This window comes from Thunnus maccoyii, chromosome 17 (genome assembly GCF_910596095.1).
Source record: "Thunnus maccoyii chromosome 17, fThuMac1.1, whole genome shotgun sequence".
Classification (NCBI taxonomy): domain Eukaryota; kingdom Metazoa; phylum Chordata; class Actinopteri; order Scombriformes; family Scombridae; genus Thunnus; species Thunnus maccoyii.
The window spans coordinates 19,527,190-19,553,085 of NC_056549.1; the positions used below are offsets into that span (position 1 = coordinate 19,527,190).

The 25,896-nt window shown below is 40.7% G+C and overlaps 1 protein-coding gene and 1 long non-coding RNA gene across 6 annotated transcripts in view; one reads left to right on the forward strand and one right to left on the reverse strand.

The window, feature by feature from the left end:
* The window catches only part of LOC121882106 (glutamate receptor ionotropic, kainate 2-like), a 75,208-nt gene extending 54,053 nt beyond the window's left edge, over positions 1 to 21,155 (reverse strand). Inside the window, exons 1-4 of one of the 5 annotated variants that reach the window (XM_042390116.1) lie at positions 20,997 to 21,000; positions 20,722 to 20,836; positions 19,370 to 19,409; positions 15,826 to 15,902 (exon numbers count right to left, since the gene is read on the reverse strand). In XM_042390116.1, coding sequence (XP_042246050.1) covers positions 15,826 to 15,847 — 22 coding nt within the window. In that variant the 5' untranslated portion in view covers positions 15,848 to 15,902; positions 19,370 to 19,409; positions 20,722 to 20,836; positions 20,997 to 21,000. Of the gene's footprint in view, positions 1 to 15,825; positions 15,950 to 19,369; positions 19,410 to 20,721; positions 20,837 to 20,996 lie in introns of those variants that run through there. The other 4 variants (XM_042390114.1, XM_042390113.1, XM_042390115.1 and 1 more) reach the window with 4 other exon arrangements.
* A 313-nt stretch (positions 21,156 to 21,468) lies between these two features.
* LOC121882108 lies at positions 21,469 to 23,257 on the forward strand. The gene is made up of 3 exons (XR_006092015.1): positions 21,469 to 21,617; positions 22,254 to 22,305; positions 22,766 to 23,257. It is a non-coding gene; the product is annotated as an uncharacterized LOC121882108 (long non-coding RNA).
* The last annotated feature ends 2,639 nt before the right edge of the window (positions 23,258 to 25,896 follow it).

Genomic DNA, 25,896 nt, shown 5'->3' on the forward strand with positions numbered 1-25,896 from the left:
TAACTTAGGGAAGTAAGCTTTATCACTGTCACCGTTGTACAGCCATATGTTGTGCTTACTTTACTTTTAATCTTGCTTTATTTTATGGTGTTTTCTTTCACCGGTAGAGACCTGAAGTAGGTGAATTTGAGCAGAAAAGAGAGAAGAATGTCACAGTGTTCACTATGTCATTGAGTGAGCTATAGAAATGAGGTTTTCATGCGTTGGTCCGCCTGCTATACAGCACTGTGATGTGAACATGTTGCTATTCATGGCATTTCATTTCACTGAAATGGCACATTAATCTTCAAAAGAACGAATACCCGAGAATCACCATTAAAGATGATAAGAATCATGTCAGTCCGACCTAATAGATAATTATTACACTATTGCCCTGAGGGAGCAGACTGAGCTCTGCTGGCCTGTTCAACGAATCTGAAAATGAGCAGAAGTGTATTAAGTTATGCTCATCAGATTTCTTTGGCACTCTGCATGGCTTGGACATGCTGGCTGAAAAGAAATCATATACTTTTGAGATCACGGAGGGGCAGAAACACTGAATTAAATATTTCAAGGGAGATGTCAAACATTAAATTACATTGGAATATGATACAGTAGCACACAGAAACCGAAACTGTTATCTTTTGCTTTAATGGTTTGGGAGGTAACATGTTATGTGATTCCTTAGTTTACATATTTCTTATTGTTTATGCTGAGTGACGAATCCGACATGACATTTTTTCAAAACTGGATTTTGGGAAAACTGTGTCTTGTTTGGGGTGTAATGTAAATTTAGGTCACTTAAAGTCAATGATCTGTCCTGTATCATCCTTCTTTTCTGTCCTCCTCGCACTTCTTGCTGCTGTGGTCCTTCTGACTGCAGGTGTGTGAGTTACAGCTGAGATAATCAGTGTGTGTGTGTGAATTATAGAGCCACCATGATTGGGACTGGTGTGAATTATGGTGCAAATGAAAGCTCTGAGTGAGTTATGAGCTGGATAATCACCCTGACGAGAAAACAGGTCTGCTGATCTGAGTGTCTGAATCTGTGTGTGCATGTGTGTGTGTGTGTGTGTGTGTGTGTGTGTGTGTTTGAGAGAGAGAGAGACTGAACAGAAAGTGGAAATGAAAGTGCAGTATTGGAGGGCGTCTCCTTTATGTAAATTCTACTCCCTTTTAATGTCACAGTTAATGAAGTGCATTTTGGGATTGAACATTAGAAGGTAACTTGGTCATTGGCTAATTTCTGACAGAAATAAAGATAATTTAAAATTAATTCCTGTAAATAGAAATCATTCACCTCTAAAGGACACACATCACAAACAATAGAAATGAATGAGCCGTGAAATTCATGTAGATGTAATCAAAATGTTTATCACTTTTGGTAAAATATATTCTACTGCTCAGACGCAGCTCCAAACAAAGATTAAAACTAAACATGATATTTCTGTGACTTCAGTATACTGTAACAACTAGCAGGGAGAACGTATGTGCTTCTAAAAGACAAGGGTTACTTACTAAACTATGAATGAAGATACAATTAGCTCTCTCTACTCAAGGATGCTCTTGTACAATGGGAGATGGGAATCAGATATGTTGCCATGGCGACTCATGCATCTATGCTATGGCTGAGAGGTCCGGGCAGTTTTGGAATCTGAGCAGCTGATTGGTGGAGGAAGGGCGTTGTGATAGTGCGGACGGCCTGTCTCTGTGACTAATGACCAGCAGCGCAGCTGCAGGATGGCGGTGGGCTGTGGGGTGGGTGCCATGGCAACCGGTGAGCAACCCTGTTGTTAGGGCAAGTGGCCCAGGTATGCACATGCAGTCACTCAATTTGGCTATAAGGCCTCAAACCACCCACTGCACCCCAACCCCCTGGCCTGTTTATGTCTCCCTCCATCTTTCTTTCAGCCAGTGAGGATCAGTGCTCGGAGCCAATCGGCGAGAGGCAAAAGTGATAGAAATGCTCTATATCCCTGAAATTCCCGATGGGAGCGCTCCCTGACATGTTTGGCGGTGAATGGGACATGATGCATGAAGGCCTGCAGAGAGTCGCCGCCCCTGGTCATTAATCTGAAGCTCCCCTTGCGGTAGATTGACCTTCCTACGCTGCACAAGGGCCAATTCTCTCTCTCCCTGAAGATCCCCAGAAATTTGACCAGGGCATGGCATATATCAACTGTGCAGGACATCGCCAGTATTATGATATTACACAAATAAACCATTATAACATCCAGTTTTTTTCAATTCAAGTTTTTTTTTTTTAAAGGAAATCAGGTCCTGTCCAAATGCCTGAAGGTATGTGTTAATCTGTCGTACTTATTTCTTTCAAACATTTTTGTTTGCTGAGGGGTTACATTTCTTTTTTTATTCTTTTCTACTTTACATATATGGGAGGAATATGCAGTATTACTACCAGTGCATTGTTTGACCAGCTGCATCTTCTCTGGCCTTGGCTCAGAGATAATATCTCTCAGAGTCTTGCTTTTGTAAGAGCAAGATAAGGAAAGCAATAAACATGGTTAATAGAGGTGCATTTTCTAAAAAGATACTTGAAGGAGATCTATGTTGAGTCTAATAAACTCATTTACTAATATTGGCTTATATCAAATTAGAAAGATAAGAGTAAGAGAGATAAGAGTCAAATAAATTGTATAGGCTACTAGTATTTGTCAGGCAAATTTTAACAAGGGTTCCATTTATAAATCCTGAATTATCATAGAATAGAATAAAAAACCCTGAACCCTGAGATGTTCTATAGCATGAAAGACCAAGCAATAAAAACTTAAAAAAGGATTAAAAACTTGAGAAAATCACTCAAAAAACAAGATCAAATAAGCACATTAAAAAGTCCCTCAATCCAGCGAGTCGGCAATTAATCAATCACTTAATCAATCACTCTGTTTGATTATGGAAACTGAACATGAAACCATTGGAAAGCAGCTTATGTGAACAATGGTTTAGCCGTTGTTATCCGACCAAGTTTGTTGTTGTTTTTCTCCAGAATACAATCACTCCTGTCACTCTAAAGCCTCTTGACACTGGACTGGACTGTCACCTGCCACTGCTGGACACTAAGCCTCGAGCTGACTCACACACTTGAACATACACGTGCAAACACACACAATCACGCACTCCCAAGGATTGAGCCTAAACAAACCTGTCAGGTAAGAAACAACTGAGTCCGGGGGAAAAAGGTGACTGATGTGAGAATTTAAAGCCCACGCCTGCGGCTTTCAAACATACCTAAGTTTAGTTAAACTCGGGGTAATAATTAGCTCTACCGAAGATCAATCTCATCAATCTCCTATAATGAGCACACATACACACACGGTCTTCAATTAGAAACGTGTGCCACAAACCTCGTCTCTGACCCAGCTCCAAGTGGGAAACCAGTGATCATATAACATGTATTAATTCTGAGCACTGGCAACAGATGTGCTAATTTACCAGGCTCTCTCTATTCATAATAATGTGCCAACTCCCTCCTCAAAATATGTGCTAATTTGCAAGGGCTCATTGTGGATGTGCTAAACTACCGGCTGACATTTTGTGTGCTAATTTGTCAAGCAGGGACCCCTTTTGGTACTAATTGTGCCAAACTGTGAGTACACTTCCACAGGCCTTGAATTGCTGAAGTCCCAAATGACTTCTGACTGCTCGCAGTTTCCAACCTCTCCACTGCTCTCGTGTTGAGAATGCCACTGGAAAGAAATACCAACTACTGTGAAAATAAGATGTATAAGTGTGCATGCTTGTCTGCACACACAGATATGTACACAGATGCATACACACGTGTTTCACAGAAATGTACGCCTGCTCTTCGGATTAGACGAGCTCGAATGCTATGGTTGTTGTGTATCATTAAACACATATCTTGACACCTGATACAGAATAGCCTGTTCCTGTGATAAAAAAAAAAGCTACTTACAGAAACATTAGTGCACAACTAGAGTTTATTATTGTGTTGTGTTGTATTTCACATTATTACCATCTTCCCATCCTGCAGTAACCGCTCACACATAAACACGTCAACATGTGTATAAACTAGAGGGATACAATCCTGTGTCTGAGTTTCGACTACCCTGCTTAGACAAACATAGAAACGCAGTGAGAGGTGAGTGCATGTTTCATAGTGTCAGAACGTGCACACATTCACACACTTTTTTTTTTTTATTTCCTCAAATTTGACATGTATAGCATTTTATTACCAGAACATCATGTGGTAATGTTTCAGAACGTACTGATGCATGGCATATAGGTTAATTACTTTTTCAAAAATGCAATTTATCAATTACTTATCTTCCATGCAAGTGGAGATATTTTTAGTTTGTGTAAATTAGAGGAAAAATAGAAAATGTATTGAATTGTCATTAAACTATAAAGAGTGCAAGTGAAACATGCATGCTAGAGCCAATTCACAACCCAGTCTCACATCAAAATGTGTAAAAGCTACATTGGTCCACAGGGTAAAATGTATTAGTTTCACAATAATGGCTCTAAAATTGTAAGATGCCTACGTTGTTTTTTGGGTTTTTTTTGGCCTAGTGTCCATGTCATATGACTGTCAAGTTTCTGAAAAAAGAAAAGTTGACATTCCTTTTACTTTCAGTGGAAAATGCAATATTTTAAGATAGTTTTTCCATTAAAATGCTTTGTGATAACATTTCTAGTGAGAAATGTGCATTTTATTTATAATCTTAATCTTCATTCAGTGAGCGTTATTGATGTTTAGTTTGTCAGTTATTATGAAGATTTTTTTCAGGCTTTCTATCGTTGCTATGGTGGTTGCTATGGACACTGCTATCACTGAAACCATATAGTTGCATGTTGTTTGAATCATTGTCTTTGCATTGTGTAGTTATCTGAACTGTTATGTTATAGGTGTTATTTTATGTAACTGCTTGATGATGTTCTTTCAATAAAAAATGTAGATTTTAGAGCGCCTCAGGGATGAGTTGAATTTGAAATCCAGAATTTGAAGCTTTGTGATTGGCTGACTGGAGGACCCGCCTGGATTTATTTTCCTCACTGTCACCGTGTTAAGGTTTTCTTTTAATGATATCTAACATTTCTCAACACAAAAACACATTTTATTGTGAAACTAATACGTTTTGTGCTGTGATCCAACGTAACTATTACACATTTTGATGTGAGACTGGGTTGCCATTCCACACAAATAGCATGTACTTGTTGCTGACAACCATTTTCCAAGCTCAGAGGAACAACATGAGGACATTTTTAGGCTTCCTGCTCGCAAAGAGTAAAACTATTTATGAAGCTTCTGATGCACACAAATCAACAGCGACACACAGAGCAGCAGACAGACATTATAGTGGTGGTAATATAACATGCAGAAAGGTGGCAACACGCTTTGAGCTCAGTGCTCTTCCCCCGGCATCATTCGGTGCTGCCTGAGGAAGAGCAGTCAAGCTTCAACAAATATTTTCACTCTTTGCAAGCAAAGACTTTGCAGTTGTCTTTATGTTGCTTCTCTGTGGGCCACTTTGGAAATTACTTTCCCCTGTACTGTATCTGACAGATACCAAAGCTGAGAATACCATTCTTATATTTAAATGCATCTTCCCAACCTGCCCAAATATCCCAGGATGTATTGTGCAATATTCAAGATATTACCAAGGAAACAAGAGTCACACAAATAACAAATTCTGTTAATTGGGGGCAAACGTGCCTTTTAGCATATAACTACTTGCCACAGTCGTAGTTTGTCTGGATTATAATGGTGCATGACATTCAAATGCATTCAATAAATATTGTGTTTTCAGGAGAAGTAACAATGCAGTGTCATTTATAACAAAGACAAACCATGCACTTGATGTGTACTGTATATTGAAGCTGTGGCATAAAGGCATCGTCTTTTCAGTAAAGAAAATATTAGTATTTGATTGATGCATTTTGCATTTCACCTACTGTAGGTTTTATGAGCCTCACTCTTCCTATCTGACTGAAGTATAAAAAATGAGTATTCCCAATACTGCCGTCACAAGGTTATAAAGTTCGAGTAAATAATACAAATCCCAAAACTGCAGTCAGGAGGTTTTTCTGCCAATACAGAAAATATGTGATTTGGGTCATAAGGAGCAAGAGGAACCGTTTATTAAAAGAACGCTTCCTAATGCTTCATGCCTCACCCGTCTTTGCCATTTCTCTTTCTATGCCCCATCTTTTTTCTCTCCTTTATCAAACGACCACACACACACATAAACACACCACCTTTCTCACTCCCTCTGACTAGAGTACATCTCACGGTGGCCTCGGCAGGTGACAGATGGCGACCTCACAGCACTGCTCACTGTAAACTGAGTTTTAATCAAGCCTAAGCACGTGTGAGAGATGCTAATTATCCACTGCAGGCCAAGAGAAGCAGGAGTTCAGTCTCGGGAACATTGTGACTTTACATGAGCATGTGTGTCTCTGGTTTATAATCACTTCCCCCATTGTGATAAAAACCATTAGGGCATTATTATCCATTTATGGTGCTGCCGCTGACAAGTATGAAGCATAATGGACTGGGTGTCTCCAGCGTCCCTGGATACTCCATTCCTCAAGCAGTATCACTCACCAAAATAAGTTAAGCAGTGGGATTTCCAACTGTCTCTCAGCATACATGCCAGAAAGTGGGAAGATAAGTGAATACCATCTTCTAAAAAGGCTCTCACGTCATTTTTGAGCACTTACATTTTAGTCGTGAAACCACCACTCTTATCTGAAAAGAAGGCGATAGCAGAATAAACTTACATTACAATATCTCTAACGTGCATTTAACATATACGCATCCGACCTCGGTGCAGAGCTGAAAAGAAGTTCCATTTATGTTGCAATTAGGTCACAGCAAATTATATGAGACTATCATCCTCTTTGCTCCCTTCGCTCTCATTCTAATTCTTGCTGTTCTTCCGCTCATCAAAAACAGTCCTGTATTACACTCTTTCCATTGTAATTTTAACCAAATGGCTGTAAAATTAGACTTTCTTTCTTGTAGAAGGGCAGATGCTATCTCCCGTCAGAGACAAAGGTCAAGAATTAATTCAGGAGGCAGCTCTTTTTAATTCTCACAGCTGGGTTTCTGTAGGGGGTGGGGGCAGGATTATTACGCAGGATAATTTACAGGATTTCAGTAATCTGAAATCTTTATAAATTTAGAGATTCTTGCACATAAGGTGATCATTTTTGATGATGATACTGAAGCTAAATAAAATACTGAAGATTATAAATATATAGATTGGGCAATTAATAGAGACTTTATGGAAAACAATTAAACAATTATAAATCACTAGGAGAGTCGCTGCTAGTGGTTTGCAATGCATTCAAACTAGAATTCTATATCACTGATCTATATTGTCTCATCAAAGAAATTTTTGTCATAAAAGAACATGGAGTAAAGGAGATGAAATAAAGACATTTTAAGCCTTTAGACAAATGAGTATTTTCCACAAGCGTCTGCCCCGTGTCTCATATAGAGTATGTTTAACACATTGTAGAGTAAGTCACGATGATAAAAGCCACAGTGCTCTGCAGGATTGGCGAAGTTCAATGGAATCTGAGACTGAGAAGGTATTCTTTGCTTTGAAATTCAAAAGTACAATAAGAGATGGAGGTTTGGAATGTGTATGTCAAATAAGGATCCATGCCTTTGTGTGCAAGGACACTGAGACCAGGGGAAGAGGGGAAATAAGGCGTGATGACAGTGAGAGAGAACAAAGTAGAGGGGAAGGGCCAGGAGACAAGCTGAGAGCCAAAGGGGTACAAAGACGGTGCGGAGAGGACAGCGAAGGACAAAGGAGAAATGGGACCAAAAAAAAGGGGGGGGGGGGGCAGGAAATGGACAGCAAACTCTATTGTCTGGATTCTGGATATTGAGTTGATGTTGAAGTGCACCTCGCTGTCACACCGTCTCCTCACAGCCTGTCAGATGTGTTTAGAAAACAACAGGTGATGGCCATGGTGTCTAAAGTCGGAGTAAGCTGTAGGAAAATACGCAGATGGCAGATGGGTGTGCTGTCAGACAACCAAAATGAGGAGAGTTTTGGAGACCGAGCGGAGGGAGGAGGAAGAGGGGTGGGGCATGAAAAAAAATAGATGAGAGAGGAGAAATGAAGAGGGAGAAATGGAGAATAAAAGAGGTCACTGGAGGCAGATAAAAGACACTCAATTAAACGACTGAATGGATGGCCCATTAGACCTGAACGGACACCTGCATCCTCCCCCCGCTCCCTCAGCCACAGGGCAGGAAAATGTCAGCTCTTGCTTTGGGTTCATCAGCCACTGCCGTACACAAGCTACCTGATAATCAGAGCCACAGGTACAAGTCAATATGCTACACTTTACTGCAAAGCTGTGTCTATTTTTCTTGCTTGTTCCACAAACACACACACAGGCAATTGCAAAGATTTTCAGTGGTAGAGAGAGAAAGGAATGAAAGAGACCTGCACATTGACTTTAGAGAGGGAAAGAGCCAGAGGCTTGCTGATACAAAAAAAAAAATACTGCATAATAAAGTCCCTCTAATATGCGTGCTCATTTTTTCTCAATAAATAAGAAAAGATCTATTGAGGATAAATGTAAAAAGACAATTGAGGTGAAATTGGTGGAAAATCAAGAGCCCTGTTTTAATACTTCTCCTGATCTGCAGTCTACTGTTTATTCCAGCATTTCTTACATTTATTCACACCCCGCTGTGTAGGAAATTCAGTGTCTTTTGTCATGTTTAAAAAGCAATGTGGGTATATCTCATCGGTAGCTGTGCGGAGGAAACAGAGACGATTGGCTTCATTATGTCGCCTCAAAATCCTCAAACAGATTGTGCAAGATGGGAAATCAATCCAAGTCTGTTCCAGCCCGCCATGATGCTTTGTGTGTGGGTATAAGGGTGGGATTGGTGGGTCATATTAAACAAATAGGGAAAGTGTGTTGTTTTGACTGTGACTGACTAACGACCGAACCCTGAGGAGGGATACTGCAGCCAGAAGATGTAGGTTTTTAATTTAATTTTCATTAAACCTTCGTTAAGACTAGATAATTTTGATGTCTTCAACTAAAGACACTGACTAGCTGACTTTCGTGTTTATCTCTGGGCAGCGACCGACACAAATGCACAGCTTCTTTTCTGTGCATATTTCTCTTCCTTTCCTTTCACAAATACCTTCAAAATGAAAAGATTGAACGGCTGGTTTGAAGAAAGCCACAGAAACACTTAAAAAAAAATCCTCTGAGCGAAAAGGAAAAAAAAAAAAAAAAAAAAAGAGGACAGACAGAAAAATGAAATTCAACATTGCAGGAGGAGACGTTTTGCATAGCCCCGGTGGATCGTGGACAATAGAGTGTCATGCTGATTCAAAGAACATGACTTTAAGTAAGCTTGCCTTAATACGTTCTCCCACAGAGACCATTTTCCCCCTGTGTCCTTGGTTCACACAGAGAAATGTTCACGCATCCAACCGGCTGTACTGTCAATGGGAGCCCGAATTTTGCTTTCTCTCTTTCAGTCAGCCACTCCCCTCCTCCTCTTACTCCTTTATTCAGCTGGCTGGAGATGAAGGTGAATCACCACATCCTAACCTGACCGGTGCCTCACATCATAGCCAGCATAGCCGGAGGGCTTTCTGTAATCGATTGACTTCTGAATCCCATGTAGTATGGACATCATTGCTTTCATTTATGTTATATGTGCCTTCAAATATGTTTACTTGGTTCCGTGTGCTTGAAATTCACATGCCATTGCTTCTGCTGACAAGGCAAGTTAAGACACAGTTTTAAATGATGTTTGACTACATGGATGGAATTATACATGCATATTCACCACCAAGCCCTATTGAAACAAACACATCCAACAAAAGGCAATCAATGTCCCTCCTACATGTATTAATCACAGAGCAAATATACTGCAAACATTTAGTCTGGCTCCCAATTAGCACTAACATCAACTTCCACAATAAACTCTTGTTTGTTTCCCTCTCTTAAGCAATCACCTCCGACAGGTTATTACCACAGTTGAGCTCCTATGAAGTTAAAAGGTCTTGCATGTTCTCTCCTACATATGATGTAAAGAATGGTGCGATATTGCAGCAAGTGCAAGATTTTTTTTTTTTTTTTTTTTTTAACTTTTTTTCACTTAAAGCACAGACAGTTCAGGATATATACAGCTATCACATCACATTAGGTGTAATTGAACGAGACAGATCTATAGTAGAATTGCGAGGAAAGAACTGATGTCTAGATCAAAACCATATAGGCCCACTGAAGTCCCTGCAGCTTGTGTCTGTTTAAAGTCGTTATTAATTCACAGCGGCATGCATTATTCATCCAATCTCACACACATCCTCCTTATAATACTTTTTTTTTTCATTTGTTTGTTTGTTTGTTTTTTGTGTTTGCATTCTCACAGATGGTAACCTGCGATTGATACACACAGGAAGGGGCCATCCGGGACTTGGCACTGGTTACTTGCTATGCTGCCAATTTCTTTCTTTTTTCTGTTATTCCTCTTAGCAATACAAACATATCGATTTTTATTGATTCCTACCATCTTACAGTCTAGTGTAAGTGGAGACAGCCAAATATGTAATGAGTCAGTGTAGTTGCATTATTACAAGAGATGCTAATAAAAATACAAACTTGGGTTTAGATTTAAAAATTGGTTCAAATTGGGATCCACAAGTATATTTGTTTTTACATTTTTTATTTCCTCTAAAAGCTATTTCTTGCATATCTGTAGTCCCGGGCAAATTTTCAGCTTGCTAATACGATACAGCTGACATTTATTCAGCGCTGCAGTGCACGACTCCTGGCCTCCCACTATATTTCCACAGCATACTCCACTTTCCTTTCTGTCTCTCTTCACAGAAGCCATCACAAAACAGTAATAAAAGACCACAACTGAGAGTGGGCTGAGAGTGGACTGCTCTGAGGCAAACTAATCTATCTTTACTCTGTATCTGCTGGCCTCAACACTCAATGTTTTTCTTCTCACACTTTATACAGACTCTCTCTCTCTCTCCTTCTCTCTCTCTCTTTAACAAACACTCTTTCGTACACCTCTCAGTGGCTTCAAATTTTCCTCCATCTCGCTTGGTAAGACTGTGAGCAGGACAGCTCCGCATGTCTTAAAAGATGCAAAAACAAAGCAAAAAAATCATTCCTTGTGAACGTTTTCAGCTCTGACCTTCAGTCAGCCCTGAGCCAGACAACCAGGCAGCAAGACATGCTGCAGGGCTCTACTCAAGGGACAGTTTCACAGAACAATTGCACATATAACCCCTAACCCTGCGGATACCCAGGGAAATCCCTGAGTGACAATGACAGAGATTGATAGGCTGTGAATAATGAAAGCCAATACAGATGTCAAGCCTTCCACGAGGCAGTAGAAGTATGCTGGACTCGATGTATTCGGTTGGATTTGCAAAAACAGACAATATGTCAAAAGAGGCACTTATGCTAAAACCGGTTACTTCACCTTCAATGCAAGTAATCTTTTTGAATGTAGCTAGTAAATCGACTAAATGATGAAACAAGGGATCTAATTTACCTAACAGATATTTTCCATTTTAAAATGGCAAGAAATCTGTAGCCTGAATTAATCACCATTGAGCCTTTTGTAACTGAGGCATGACAGCAAGACCTTCAAAGACTCAGGACTGTAAACATGTTTTAGAAATCCATCTAGATAGTTCCCCGCTTCAAGCCCATGTGTGGTGCTGCATGCTAATGTAAGACAGATCTCCTCTTTGTTCTTGAAACCCACGGTGGGTATTTTTAAACCATGGAAATCATTTGCCAGCAGAGAGGAGATAGTTTCATATTTCTATAAGCTATGGCAGGGCCAAGTGACACATGAATATTTTAAGCAGCTTTGTGCCTATTTAAATGTTTGCTGCGAATGCGCTGGCAGTGGGCCAGGGCGCATGGTGTTATCCGTAATTCCTGCAATCCCAAACTAAACTCCGGCATGATGATAATTCAGGCTGGCGGAAAGCAAAAGCAAATAAAGTCAATTAACTACAAACTCCCCTTGAATTTGTTCCTCCTACCCTTGCTTGTTCTCGACAACCTTGTAATTTCACCACCATAACACAGCTGAGGGGATGAAAAGAGTGTTAAGTATTAGAAACGCAAGAAAAGGACCTTGATCCTGGCGCAGCATAATGGAAGTCGTTAGATAAACTGAGCTTTCACGAGAGGGGATTGTGTCTGTTGCCAAAGGACAGAAAAAAATGACTTGATTTCCTTTCCAAAATGAAAAACAATGTTGCGTTTTAGCAATAAATATTCCCAGACACAGCTGTACAGGGAAAATATAAAAATAAGCAGGAAATAAACTAACAAAATGAGCATCTCTGAGTCAACAATGCTTTCAGCAGCATTTGACAGCCCAGGGACATACTGCTTCTGCAAACGCTGTTTGAAGATGGCCGTGATAATGTTATCACTCATCCTCACAGCTGCAGACCAACTACGGTCTTCAGAATTAAAAAACCATCTCAATCTGTGTTGATTTCTCTTCTGTTTAATTTCTTCGTAAGGCATTTAATGAATAAGAAGCATGTCTGTATGTAAAACTCAATCAACTGATGGAATGGCAGATGTGATGACTCACTACTTGTGTGAATGAACATTTGTTATGGGGACAGCTAAATACTATTGTGTACATATAGAGCTCTTTCCATGGAACGAAGTCAAATGAGCTCCTTTAATTTTAGCCCACCAGTTAGCTGTCACATGATGCTACAGTCTTAGTGTTGCCCTGGATTTCCACCTCACTGAATTCTAAGAAGACAAAAATGACAGCTGAGCAAACTGAACTTTTGCAATAGCAGGATCTAAAAATACAACTGCATTGAATTATTTCAGTAAAAAAGGTCAGCAGATGTTTGTAAAGTGTCTTCTGACAGACATCAATATCAGAATATGAACATTTTAAAGTGGTAGGAAAATTATTTGATTGGACAAACCCTAGTTTAGCTTGCAAATCCAATAGCATGTTTTGTTTTTACAGTTGGATTTTATTAAATTTCACGTTTAAAGTGAGCATTTTGATGCTCCTTTCTTAACCTACACTGTAGGAAGGAATTTTAAATAAAAGTAGCAACTGAAACTGAGAGCACTCATTGAGTGCTCTCAAAAGACAAGTGTGAACTAAAAAGATAACCATCTCCCGGGGATATTTTATTATACCTTGTAGGGGCTGCTTTGGGTCCATTTCAGTATCTAAGTAAATGAATTACCTGTAAGAATTATAAACGAGGAACACTGAACACAATAATTCAATCCTGTGTAGAAATTAGCTCATCATATTTTCCTGCAGCTGGTAACCAGAACACTTCTTATTTCATTTTTCTCTGACACTTGTCGCTCCACATGGTGAGACTGTAGATATGAATACAAAGGGCTGACTATACTTGGTGTTACAGTGTGTGTGTGTATGTGTGTGTGTAAAGGTCTCAGCCTGACAGGAGAACAGTAGTTGTACAATGTGAGCTGCCTGTCTGGGCAGAAAGGGAACTTGGGGCAGGAAGGGAACAGACAGACCCAGGGGAGCTGACCTCCTCATTTAGCCAGCCTCCTGCAGGAGCAGCTGGGATTATCTGCTGAGCAAGCACATCCTGCAGGACAGGAAATGCACTGGGAAAGGACCAGTGGGTTCCAATGTCTCTCAAGGCAATTTTGTATTTCTTCTGTCTCTCTCACAGCACATCTCACAGCACATGCACTTATGCATATTGACATATATTTTCTTTTTTCTGATAAAATCGCATAACCATCACCATCTAGCTTTTTCTTTTGGAAACTCGGCTCCTTTACATGCAAACACAGACAGATAAGCATATATCATCTTTCACCAAAGAGAATGAATTACACTACACGAAATGGAGCCATCTTACAACAGAAAGACTTGAGGGGGATGCTACTTGGCTGACAGAGATAATACTGCAAAACCAAGAGACTAAAGCTATCAAACACAGTATCTCAGTCTATTACAAAACGTATGTACGATGCTTTTTGTTCAGCAACAGGCGCAGGCTGCACTGTCAAAAAGCCGAGTCGCTATCCGCGGTGCTGGAGAGGAGGTTCAGCGGCTTGTTCAGGACCACGGACAGAGACCCGGCCGCATCACTGCCACCACAAGACGGACAAAATCAAGAGTGAAGTTTAGCTCAAAGCAAAAGATCTCTGAATGAATCACCTCTTAGATCGCACAGTATGCATGTCTGTCGTGCCACTGATGCCAGATGCCTTGCAGATCCAGCGTGTTAGCATAGACGACATATTGGTATGGCGATGCACAGGCAACAAAAGTGAGACACAATCTATTGTCATTATATTCACAGAAAAATATACATACAACAATGTGGCATCCATGGCCAGAGTTCCCTATATGAGGATACTCTAAAGAATACTTCACAAATATGTTATCAATTATTACTCCACTTTGTCTCCCGGGAATTGAGTCGTTATTTGCTGGCTTGGAAACTTTGGTGTCAAATGCTGTTACACAGGGACTTTGCCGTCCCGCAGGGATTACTGAACAGACGCCCGGCGTCTGACAGACAACGTGTGAGACGGGAAATCGCTCATCGAGCTGAGGATGCAGCAGGAAGACAAGCACATCCCGTTGCCATAGCGCCGGCTCTTGCGGACGCGGCCTGACTTTTAAACAGGACCCTCGGGAGAATTGGGGATTGTAAGGATTTGTTGTCAACACTTGATGACATCTGCAGCCCCCCTGTCACTTTAAGATGTTCCTTGTACATGCAACAGAAAGCGGCAAAACGCAGCCACCCTGAGACGGATCTAATTCAGCACCAAAAAACACAAGAGGCCGTGATTTAATAATTTTAGAACATAAGTAGAACCGTTAATAGCACCATTTTAAAGTTATGAATCAGCAACAATGCACTGTAGTAGCAACTGTTGAGGAATTACTTTTATAATCAACATGAAGTACATAATTCTTGCATGGGGATGTGGCTAATCAACTTCCAGGCGTCTGGGCGACACAGTTGCCAGTATGAGATGATTTTCGGCTGGTCTATTTAACAATCGTGCAGTTACATTTGTGTGCTTCTGTGGTATTTAGACAACGGCTTCCAACGTGACTCAGCCGATCAGCACTGAAAACCGGAACTATCAGTTTTATAAATGTCAATGACGGTGGGTGTAAATCCGCAAAACCACGGAAATTCCCGCTGGATTGAAGTTCAGTGGGATTAAGGATAAAAAGTGCTGCCGGGCGCATTGATTGACCCTCGTGACAGATCAGAATGATTGATCCGCACTCCGGGGCCAATGTTTAGTACATGTAAACATTTACTGCAGAGGACATGTTGGGGTGTCAGCAGTTTAAAAGGCCGTGGAGAAACAAGTCTCCGTGCGGATATTAGCGAGGAGGAGTGAGAATGAGTCTGGTGATGCTTTTCTTGAGTTTCATCAGCTGTTCATAGCCGTGACGTGTTGCATATAGGAGTGCTCCTTTGCGGGCTAACTACAGTTGATTTTCTTTCAAAGTTACTGTAATACTGGTTTAAAGGTTCGTGGAAAACACCATCCCCCCTTGATGGTGCGATACTCACGATAAAATCCCTCCCGAAATAGTGCTACTAAATATTCTGAAATTAATAAAATACTGCTGTAAACTATTGATCAAAAATCACTCTTTAGAGTGCAGTCTACAATCTTAATTACAAAACAAGGCAGGAGTGGGACAAAACACGTCTAAATACATCTGTTTTGGCATCCCGTGAATGCCATTTCACTGTGGGCAGTACAGGCAGTTTGTGTGAGTGAACATCGTTACAGATTATATCGTATCATAAACAAGGAGAATCTTACCAAATCTTAAAACGTGTGGCATCCCGCGAGAGTAACCAAGAAACAGCAGCAGAAGCGGGATCAGCCTGAGGTTGGACCTGAAAACGAGACTGGTTATCATCAGATGATGGGAGGTAATCTTCATGTTGTTTTTAAAAAATGCACAGTGGTTTAATCCCCCCGGTGCGCGGGTTCGATTCCCCCGTAATTCTTGTACGGTCGTTGGGCAAGGCAGGGTGACGGCGGCCCTGGATGCGCAAGATCACGGCATGGTCACTTGCGCTTTCCCTAAATCCATTAGCAGTCCCGGCATGATTCCTTCCCCTTCCCCTTCTCCTTCTCCTCCTTCACTGCGCCAAGAAACAACAATCCTCCGGGTCGAGGGACGGTGGGACATCCATGTCGAAGGGTACGGATCCAGTGGGGAGGGGGGAGCCCAAGCATGGGCTATAGGTGAAGTACTGGAGATGGTTGGAGAGGGGTTAGAGAGCGCCAAGCAGAGGATACAGCAGCGATATGCAGCCCCCTATGAGGCGCTCTGGGTTGCTTGCGCTCCCATTATACTGCACTGCTGCACAGGCTCTGACGTCGAGCCAAGGTTAGTGTTGTGAACGCGCACCACAGAGAGACAGAGAGAGAGTGAGGGAGAGGGAGAGAGCGGAGATAGAGAAAAAGATAGAAAAAGGGAGAAATGGAAAAAGGGGAGGTAAAGAGGCATGTGTGGATGGCAGGGGAGAGTGTGTGTGAGAGAGAGAAATAATGTGGGGAAGGAGTGAACATTTATTTCATTAGACCTTTCTTAGGCTGTATATTTTGTGTTTCTCCCACAACTTGGCGCCAGGATCGCATGCGTTTGAAGATGTGTCGGTAAATAGTCTATGCAATCTTTTCAGTGCTCACACACAACAGTAACTACAAGGTGAACCTTTAATTAAAATCCGTCCACATTGCCATCAGATTCGCTTCCATTCATAAAGCAAAGCACTTGTCCATACAATATGGATACAATCACGCCGAGGAATTAGTTATTCCATATGATCAAAATAAAGTTTTTTCTATTTCTAATCAAACGTGATTATCCTATACTGAAGCGACATAAGTTAAAACGCATCTGTAGCCTCTATTTTACGTTTCATTTATTCACGCGTTTCACTTAGCGCAGGATCTTGATTCAGCACCATGGACAGAGACACAGCAAACCTGCATATTAACCGCTAAAAGCAACGAGAGTCGAGTTTAATCTTCCACAGGGTTCGCACTGGGGGATGTTTAGGATTATTGGCTAATTCTACAGACATTTTTCTGTACTTGGCACATAAAGACATAACTCTGCACACAATAACTGGCAAACCTCTGCACACAAGCGATATAATTTCGTGCTTGCAGGATATAACTGACCCGATTTTTCCTCCGTACACCTGAGTAGGATATGTAGAACCATTTTGTGTTTGTTCATTTGTTTGTTGTCATTCACAACTTCCTTTTCTAAACTTCTTTTACGGGATTTCAAGCAACAACCTTTCAACAATTCCCCCCATCATTCCAGAAATGTGGGAGGAGTGGGATGAAAGGAATTAAAATTGGCAGAACAGCAAATCCGTAATATCGACAGAAGCTGCTGAAAGGCACGAATATTTAACCTATGCAAATAACTCCACTTTAGACTTGAAAGCCTTCCAGCAACAGACTATTCTCGAGTGTGAGCCATCCACCGATGTGAAGGTGTGTGTGTGTGGCATACACACATAAAGGCTCCAATGGTAGGTTAAATTTCACGGGGAAAGACATGCAATATCTCCCAAGATTGTAAGTACACCTATCGCATTTCTGATCTGATTAGCGAGTTCAAACGAGGCAGTATCCTATAGGAAGCGTTGCACCGAGAAGATGGATATCTGCAGCTCTTTGAATGGGCCTACATGCTATTGATTTAACACTACATGCGCCTTATCAGCGTCCGCCCCCAGTGAGCTCTTCATGGGCCGGTGGATCAGCTGGAGCTATAGGTATAGCGGTGGGCCCCCGCCCCAAAAGGGAGGAGGGCCATTTTACCCCAACAGAGATGTGAAAGGAGCTCTTTGACCGGCGCCACCAGCGTCCAAAGCCTAGATGAACACCGTCATTGTGTGACTCAAGTGTGAATGGCTTGCCTGTGTGTGTATGAGTGTGTGTTGAGTAGACCTACTCCAAAATCAAGTCACTACAATATTCCTGTGTGGGATTTTAGTGCATTTATAATAGATCTCTTGGGTGACCTTGGTATTTTTTTAATCTCCTCTGATATCATTAAGATATTCTTGAAGTGTGACATTGCTGTTTATTGCCTATGTGCTGTATCTGTTTATTAGACTGCATACAAGTAAAATGATAAGTAAAAGTGTAGATAAGCAAAGCATACTGACACCTACCCTCGCTTTTTGCTGAAGTGCTACTCTATTACCGGATCTGTCAAATCCTCTAATAAAAAGCAAATGCATTTAATGGAGAAGAGGGCGCTTGTATCAGCTAAGGAAACACGAAGTAATTACATGGGATCAAGTAGGTGGTGTGAACGTTGACTTTGAACGTGTGTCAGTTTGCGTGGGTCTGCACACCAGCACTCTGCAGTGTGAGAATATCAAAGAGAATGGCACTCATCATGCTACCATCTGGACCATTAGCATAATTATGGAGAAATTCAGAGGTTCCGTATAAGTCAGCAGAGCTTCACACAGCATGAAAGGAATGCTCATTGAGCTCAGGGAGGAGACATCAATTGACAGGATAAGCTGGTTTCCTCTTAAAGTCACAGCGCCCTCTGGCCCAAAACGGAGGAATTGCACTAAGTCTGATAAGCACTCAGGTGCCCCTACACTAATTGCACCTAAAATGTAATTTACAGAATATAATTAAGAGGTGCCACAAATGATTCTGACTTAATTTTCTTATATCTAAATAGTACTATATGTCTGCGCATGAGCACATACATGAGCATTTAAGGTCAAAACAATCAGTTGTGCTTCTCTAAAAGTAGGCCTGGATCATTTTTTGCATGTTGATATCTTGATTACTGATTAGAAGACATCATTTACCAAACTTTACACTTCCAAGTAAGCCAACCAGATGAGAAAACTGTGTGTGTAAACCAGTTACAAAAGAGGAGGTGACAGGAATGGCGAATTGCCTCATTATGATGTTAAAATGATTCCTGCTCCTTCATCTCTTTGTGACTAATAGGAAAATATCCCAGTGCCATTTGGGAGATGTACTCCTTTTTTTTCATCCATGATCAAACCGTGTCATTTTTGAAGGAGACCACAAATTAGATGAGTTTATACACACCCACTCGCTTGTAACCCAGGGAGGCTTCCATATGAGCTGGCTGGTGTGTTTATTCAGACACCATGCACTGGGTAATGCAAAGGGGACTTTATGCAAAGGAGAGATAACCACTGCTAAAAGCCTTCTGTCATTTTGTCTCTCTCTCTCTCTCTGTCTCTCTCTCTCTCTCTCTCTCTCGCACTCTCTCGCACTCTCTCGCACAGGCAGACTGGTGGAAAGATAGTATTGGCACAGGGAGGGATACCATGGAAACGAGAAGCTGATGCACTTTGAATGGTAAGACCCTGAAAGAGAAGACATTCATTCAGTTCAGTCGCCCTGTACTAAAGGCTCATCTCAACTGCATTATTCTGAATGCTACAAGTTTATTTTAACACGGTTGGCTCTAGAAAGCTAACAATGATCTCACTTCATCAACTCATTATGTCAGGATGACTGTAGCTAAGGATGGCTTAACATTTTGGCAAGTTGAAGAAGGGCCCTTACATAAACACGCACACTTTCTCTCTTTGCATACACACAAAAAATATAAACTTGTTATTTTTCTCAGCAACAGTATCACATTGTCCATCCCTGTAAATGTACCATACCATATCTGCCTCACTTGTAATCATGGCAGTTTTGAGTATAATATAATTACAGTTCCAACTTGTGGCTTTGCTTCAGCATTGAAAATAGCAGCATGCCGAAGTCAGCACTGGCCTATATGTCTTGAGCGGTGCTGTTAATGAGATCCCTGGGACCTCAGTGGGAATACATTCTTCAGAAACGACAATTAGTCAAGTGAGACAGTAATTAGGACCTCTCTGCACACTGTCACTTCCAGTTAGTGTTGACGGATGCCCGCAAATCCCCCCCCTCCAGCAATGCAGTCAGGCACACTTTCTTCTGGAGCTATATTCTGACTTTATAATGTGACAGGCATCTGTAACTTCTATCTACCATGGTAATACTAGCCTATCAAAAAATAGTATGGTAATTTGGTCAGTACCATGATGATTAAGTTTGATGGTTAATTCTACTGGTTTTATGATCATGTACCACCATGACTGAACAAATTATCATTGGCACTGTACTTCTGTTATGGTGCAGTATTTTGTCATTTCTGTAGGCTAATGACCGAATTGTCATGCTACAGTACAATTGTTAAAAAGTCCCACTATTGTAGCATTATGAAGGACTAGGGCACTGTATTACCATGCAGTAACATTTTTAGAATGACTAATATAACTTGTACTACTATTCGATTTAACATGAAATTTATACACCTAAATACTAACATGATTAAGTTGTAGGGAGTTCAAATGGCTCCAATCAACTTACTTTCTGCAGTTATAAAAGCATCAAAACATACATAAACATTAAAAAAAACTTGAATAAATAAAGTTCCTTTGTTTAGTAAATGTAGCTAGCTTAGCTGACACTGACTAACAAATGTACTTGTATTTGATAGCCATGAAGTTATATATTTATAATTATATGTTGGTATTTATGCTAAAACATGGTAGGCAACTAGCTACTAGCTACATTTGAGATAACGTTTTTTTAGACACCGTCCCAAATCATAGACTGTAAGAAAAATATTGACGTAGTTACCGTTTGTTGACTGCTGTTTTGAAACCTCGAGTTTAGCGATTGGACCGTCGCCATCTTTGATTTTTGGAGCCAGAAGTGACCATATTTGGACGAGAGGGTGGAGCTGACCTATTGACTGTATATAAACACTTTGTATAGCGTAAATACGACCATAGCGTCAGCTGCTAGCGTGGTTGTCAAGGTGCGTTTACAGTCAATGGTTAACTGTGATATTGCTAATGCTAATTTTCGCAAGCGAAAAACAGGCCTAAAACATTAAAACTAAACGTACTTACGGAAAAACGGAACAGCCGACTCTTTAGAGGATCAGTACAAACAACGCTAAACAAGACTTTTTTTGGCGACCAAACTGTTACAATTAACTTTCGTGAACTGAAAACACACTAACATACCGGCAGCTAAACCTGTACTCTGGGTATGACACGTAATCATGGGTATTTTACGTAATCAACGTCAACGTGGAGACGACTTGTCAATCACAAGGTAGCCACGCCCTAAAGCATACGCTGCTTTATCATCTATTTTACTTTAAATGGGACCATCATTTACAAGATGAACATCATGCTGTATTAAAGAAGACTTGAAACTAGCGATTGAGACCATGAACTAATTAGGACAGTGTTTACTGAGGTAATAAATCAAGTGAGAAGTGGGGTCATTCTCTCATAGACTTGTAAACGGACTTCTTTTTGCAACCAGTGGAGTCGCCCCCTGATGGCCATTAGAAAAAATGCAGGTTTAGGGCACTTCCGCATCGGCTTCATTGGCTTCACCGCTTGTTCCAAATCCGTTAACACGTCATACTACATGTTATGATGTGATAAATCACAGTGTCAATGTTTTATGACAAACGTTCCTATCAAAGTATGAATGAACCAGTCGTCATGGTAGCAACGGTAAGTAGTAAAAGTAGTATATCACAATTGCTTCCCAAGATCATCATGGAATTGCAGTCCAGTCTGTGTTTTGAACAGTTTGAGTAGGAAGACAGATACTGTTCAGGGATAGGTTATTGAGGAGTGCTTGTCCAATCAGGTTCCTCGTAGACCGGCGATGGGCGTATACAAATAATTCAATTACAACTACAGATAGGCATCTTTAGACAGCTGTTATACAAAGGTCCATCATTAATTTGCCCCCTATATGTATCAATTGGTAGCCCTACAACTGTATAGTGCCACATATAATTTATAAATTCTATACTGTGTGTTTTGACAGGGCAGTGCACTTGTAGCCTGGATTTGTAATGATACGACGTTAAAACTGTTTTAACTTAAGATTTAACTTAACTTTAACTTTATATCTGTTTTTGTTTTCTGGGTCCATAATTTTAAATAATCTGTCCTTTGAAATAAAAACATTATTTCAGAATAGACAGAAAGAAAATTTACTCTGAGGCTCCCAATATATTCCTTGATAGCCCAAATCGTTTTGCACAAAAGCTCAAAATGAAAGCAATCAGTCTGTATATCCACATTTTCAAATGTTGACCCTTTGTGTCATTATTATGGCATGTCTGGCCCTTGTTTTAGATTCCATTTTAAAGGAAGATGCCACCAAAATCCTTTTTTCAACCTACTCTATGTGAGTATCAAATACTCCCTGTTTGTAGGTTTGAAAGGTGGGTCTGAGAAGTCTTTCCCTTGCACCTTCACAAAGGACAATTGTTGTAGTCGGCTTGGATTCATAACAGTTTCTGTGGATGGCAAAGTTGACCCACTTTTGTAGAAAAAATGTCCATAGAAACTTCTCAAACTTGCCCTGCAGCATAATATGTCTGTATGCTCAATATGCCTGAAGCATTCATTTATTATAAATATAATTTAAAATAAATTTTCATTTTAGTTATGGTTCTCAGCATAATAATGTACACATTTAAATGTATAAGTTATATATAAGGAGATTTTCTAAAAGAAATAACCCCTAAACATAATCAAACATAAATAAGTCTAAATAAATAAATATTTTTCTTTGTTTATTTTGTATGAATTTATATCTTTGTTCTTGTCAGGAAAATAAATGCTTTTTGTGCTTTGTGTTTCAGATCTTAGGAAAGAAATCATGCATATTCACAGGCACAAACACACACACACACACACACACACACACACACACACACACACACACACACACACACATCAGAGAGCCAGGCTGATTGGATGGTGGATGGCTGGAGTTGTTATTACAGAGCATCCAGCAGAGTCTGGTTTGCAGGATAAGGATGTCCTTACAGGGCATTTCTCAGTATGAACGATGAGGAAACAGCCCCCTGTGTGTGTGTTCGTAAGTGTGTGTGAGAGCGAGAGAGTGATAGAGAGAGACTGAGCCAGAGCCAGAGAGAAAGTTTGAAAGAGAGGAATAGACAGACTGTGGACAGATGCATCTGTCTGCCTACATATTTTGGCCCACAAACAGAAATCCTGGCAATGCTTGCAAAAAGTGACTTTCCCCATTGGACTATTCGGTGCCAAAGGCTCGCCTGCAGAGAAAGAGACCGGAGAATAAGAGAGGAACTCACAAGGCTTTACATTCTGTTACAGGAAAGCCTCCAATAAACTTTTCTTTCTGCAAAGACATCTCCATCTTTGGTGTCCATCAATGAAAGTAACAGGGGGGGCTTTTAAAGTCAGACATGGAAGCATGAATAAAGAGCAGACACACATGGGCGATTTGTGTACATCTGGGGTTTTGCTGATGAGCTCTCTTGGTGCCTATTAGCAACTCATTAGTGTCTGATCTAATTCTCACCATTTTACAGACCATTGACAAGAGACATGGAAACAACCTGTAAATGTGAATACCATCATTATAATCACACTTCAACATGCAACATAAAGCCAGACCTGTGCCGCCACACAGGAAGTGATGCAGAAATAAACAGGGCATCCTCTCAGGCATGTCAGAGCACTCAACAGACTGTTGGGTTCACAGGTCCAAAGATAAGGAGGGCATTGAAAGTGTGCCTCGTGTTTTTCATTAGAATCCTGCATCACATACATTTGTAAGTCTTCTTCTAAGGGAAAGGTTATAGCAGGCTCACGTCTCTGACCTTTTGAGCTTCCACCTCAGTAATAAAATCCACTATTTTTTCACAAAGATCCCAGGATCAGCTGTTGCAACTGAGGATGAGAGGACCCAGCACTTGCCTCAGACATCAGACAGAAACTCCAAACAGGGATAACACTCTCAGCATTTAATGTTTTCAATCAAGGGATCAGCTACTGTGACTGGAAACAAAATGTCCCAGACAGCTATCATGCAGGAGTTGCCGTCAGGCAAAAGCTGGCACGACTAATATGGCTTGTCAGAGTGAAAATAGCCTGGTATTGTTCTCACCTTCCGGAAAGGTACAGGCATGACGCCTTTGTCTTGTTCATCTCTCAGGAGTCATGCTCTAATAGCTTTTCAGGCTCATATTGCCTTGGTAAGAGGGATTTAAAGTTGGTGTTTTGCTACCCAGAAAGGGTAGTGATGGAGGCTGAGCTTTTCATTTACACATAATTCAGCATGAATCAAATTTATGCCATCGTAAATGTGATAAATTTGTGTCTTTAGATTAAATGGCATTTGACGTATTGGATTTGAGAATTATTAAATTGCCTGGTTAGGGATTTATTAAAAATAACTCAAGGTACATGGACTATGCCTTCTACAGCTCAAGTGTTTTCATGGGTTGCCAAGACTGCAGCACTACCAAAATATATTGGACAGATAAACAGAAATGGTAAATAGTGTGACAGATTTGTCTTAAAATACATGCACAGGGTGGTTGCAAAAAAACTGCAACAGATTTATGGACATATGAGATGTGTTCAATTGCAATAAATTTAGCTACTTTCAATTCCAAACTATTACATCTCTTTTGCTCATGCAAACAATAAACTTCATTGCATAAAAGATTAATTGCTGCATTAATTCTCAATATAGAATTCCCTTCACAAGCACATGTGAGTGTGTTCTGCTTTTTCAGTCTGACAAAATGGTCATTTTAACATATTCAAGTCTCTAGTCTTCTGAGTTACTTTCAGAGGTTTCTCTCCCTTGCACAAATCCCCAGAGTGGTTTTAATAGACAAATACTTGTTACAAAGGTCCTCAGCATCTACAGTAAAGCCCTGTGTAAAATCCACCCTGCAGGAAAATGTTGCCACCTAAGCCTCTGTTAAAACCCGGGGAAAATCTGGATGTGGACCAGCAGATAGAGAGCATCAGTGTGGAAACATAAAGAAGGGGTTTGATCTCATTTATGCCCTCGCTGTTCTGGAGGTGACGAAATGAGGCCGGTCTTGAGCCTGGTGAGGTCAGTCCTCTCCTCTCCTCTCCTCTCCTCTCCTCTCCTCTCCTCTCCTCTCCTCTCCTCTCCTCTCCTCTCCTCTCCTCTCGTCTCCTCTCCTCTCCTCTCCTCTCCTCTCCTCTCCCCCATTAATCACGTCTGTACACATGAAAATGAGCTTAACTCTTTTTCCTGTGCAGTGTTCTACTTCCACTCAAGGACACCTTGCAATAGAACGTATAAGTAGGATCTCCCTGCATGCGCATATTTTCCTCCTCCGTTTCCAACTAATGGACACCCTCCAGCTTGAAAACATGCTAGATGGGGCTTCATCCTCTCTTGTTATGGCTGCCTCTTTGCTGTCACTCTTCTGATAACAATTAACATTTCCATAAACCCTTTTGTCAAATGATTAATAGAGAAAAAAATGTAATTGAAGGACTTATCCTTACCCCTTGAGTAATAATTTCACTGACAACTAAACTATGTGAGAAAAGGTTGGGTGTACAGTATACTGTATAGGCTTGTATATGACTTGAGAAATAATATAAAGACAAAGACACAGAGGGAGGGAAAGAGAAAGAGAGAAGAAGGCAGAGAATATGTAAGGAAGAGGGAGGACAGGAAAAAGAAAATGAGCTTGGTTCCCTTTGTGGCACAGTGCTTCACCACTTAATCATCCCCTGGTCTATAAATAGGCCTTCACAGCAATGGAATATTGGGAGATTAATGGAAGAGAATGGAACGCCATAATGCTCTAAAGCTTCAACACTTCTGTTGCACTTCAATAGCGCAGATTTCATTTCACTTCACCACCAATGGCAGAACTTCTCCTCTTCAGTTTTATCACAAAAAAGTGGAGTGGGGAAGTTTATCAGATTACATCCAGTTTATGCCATCCTT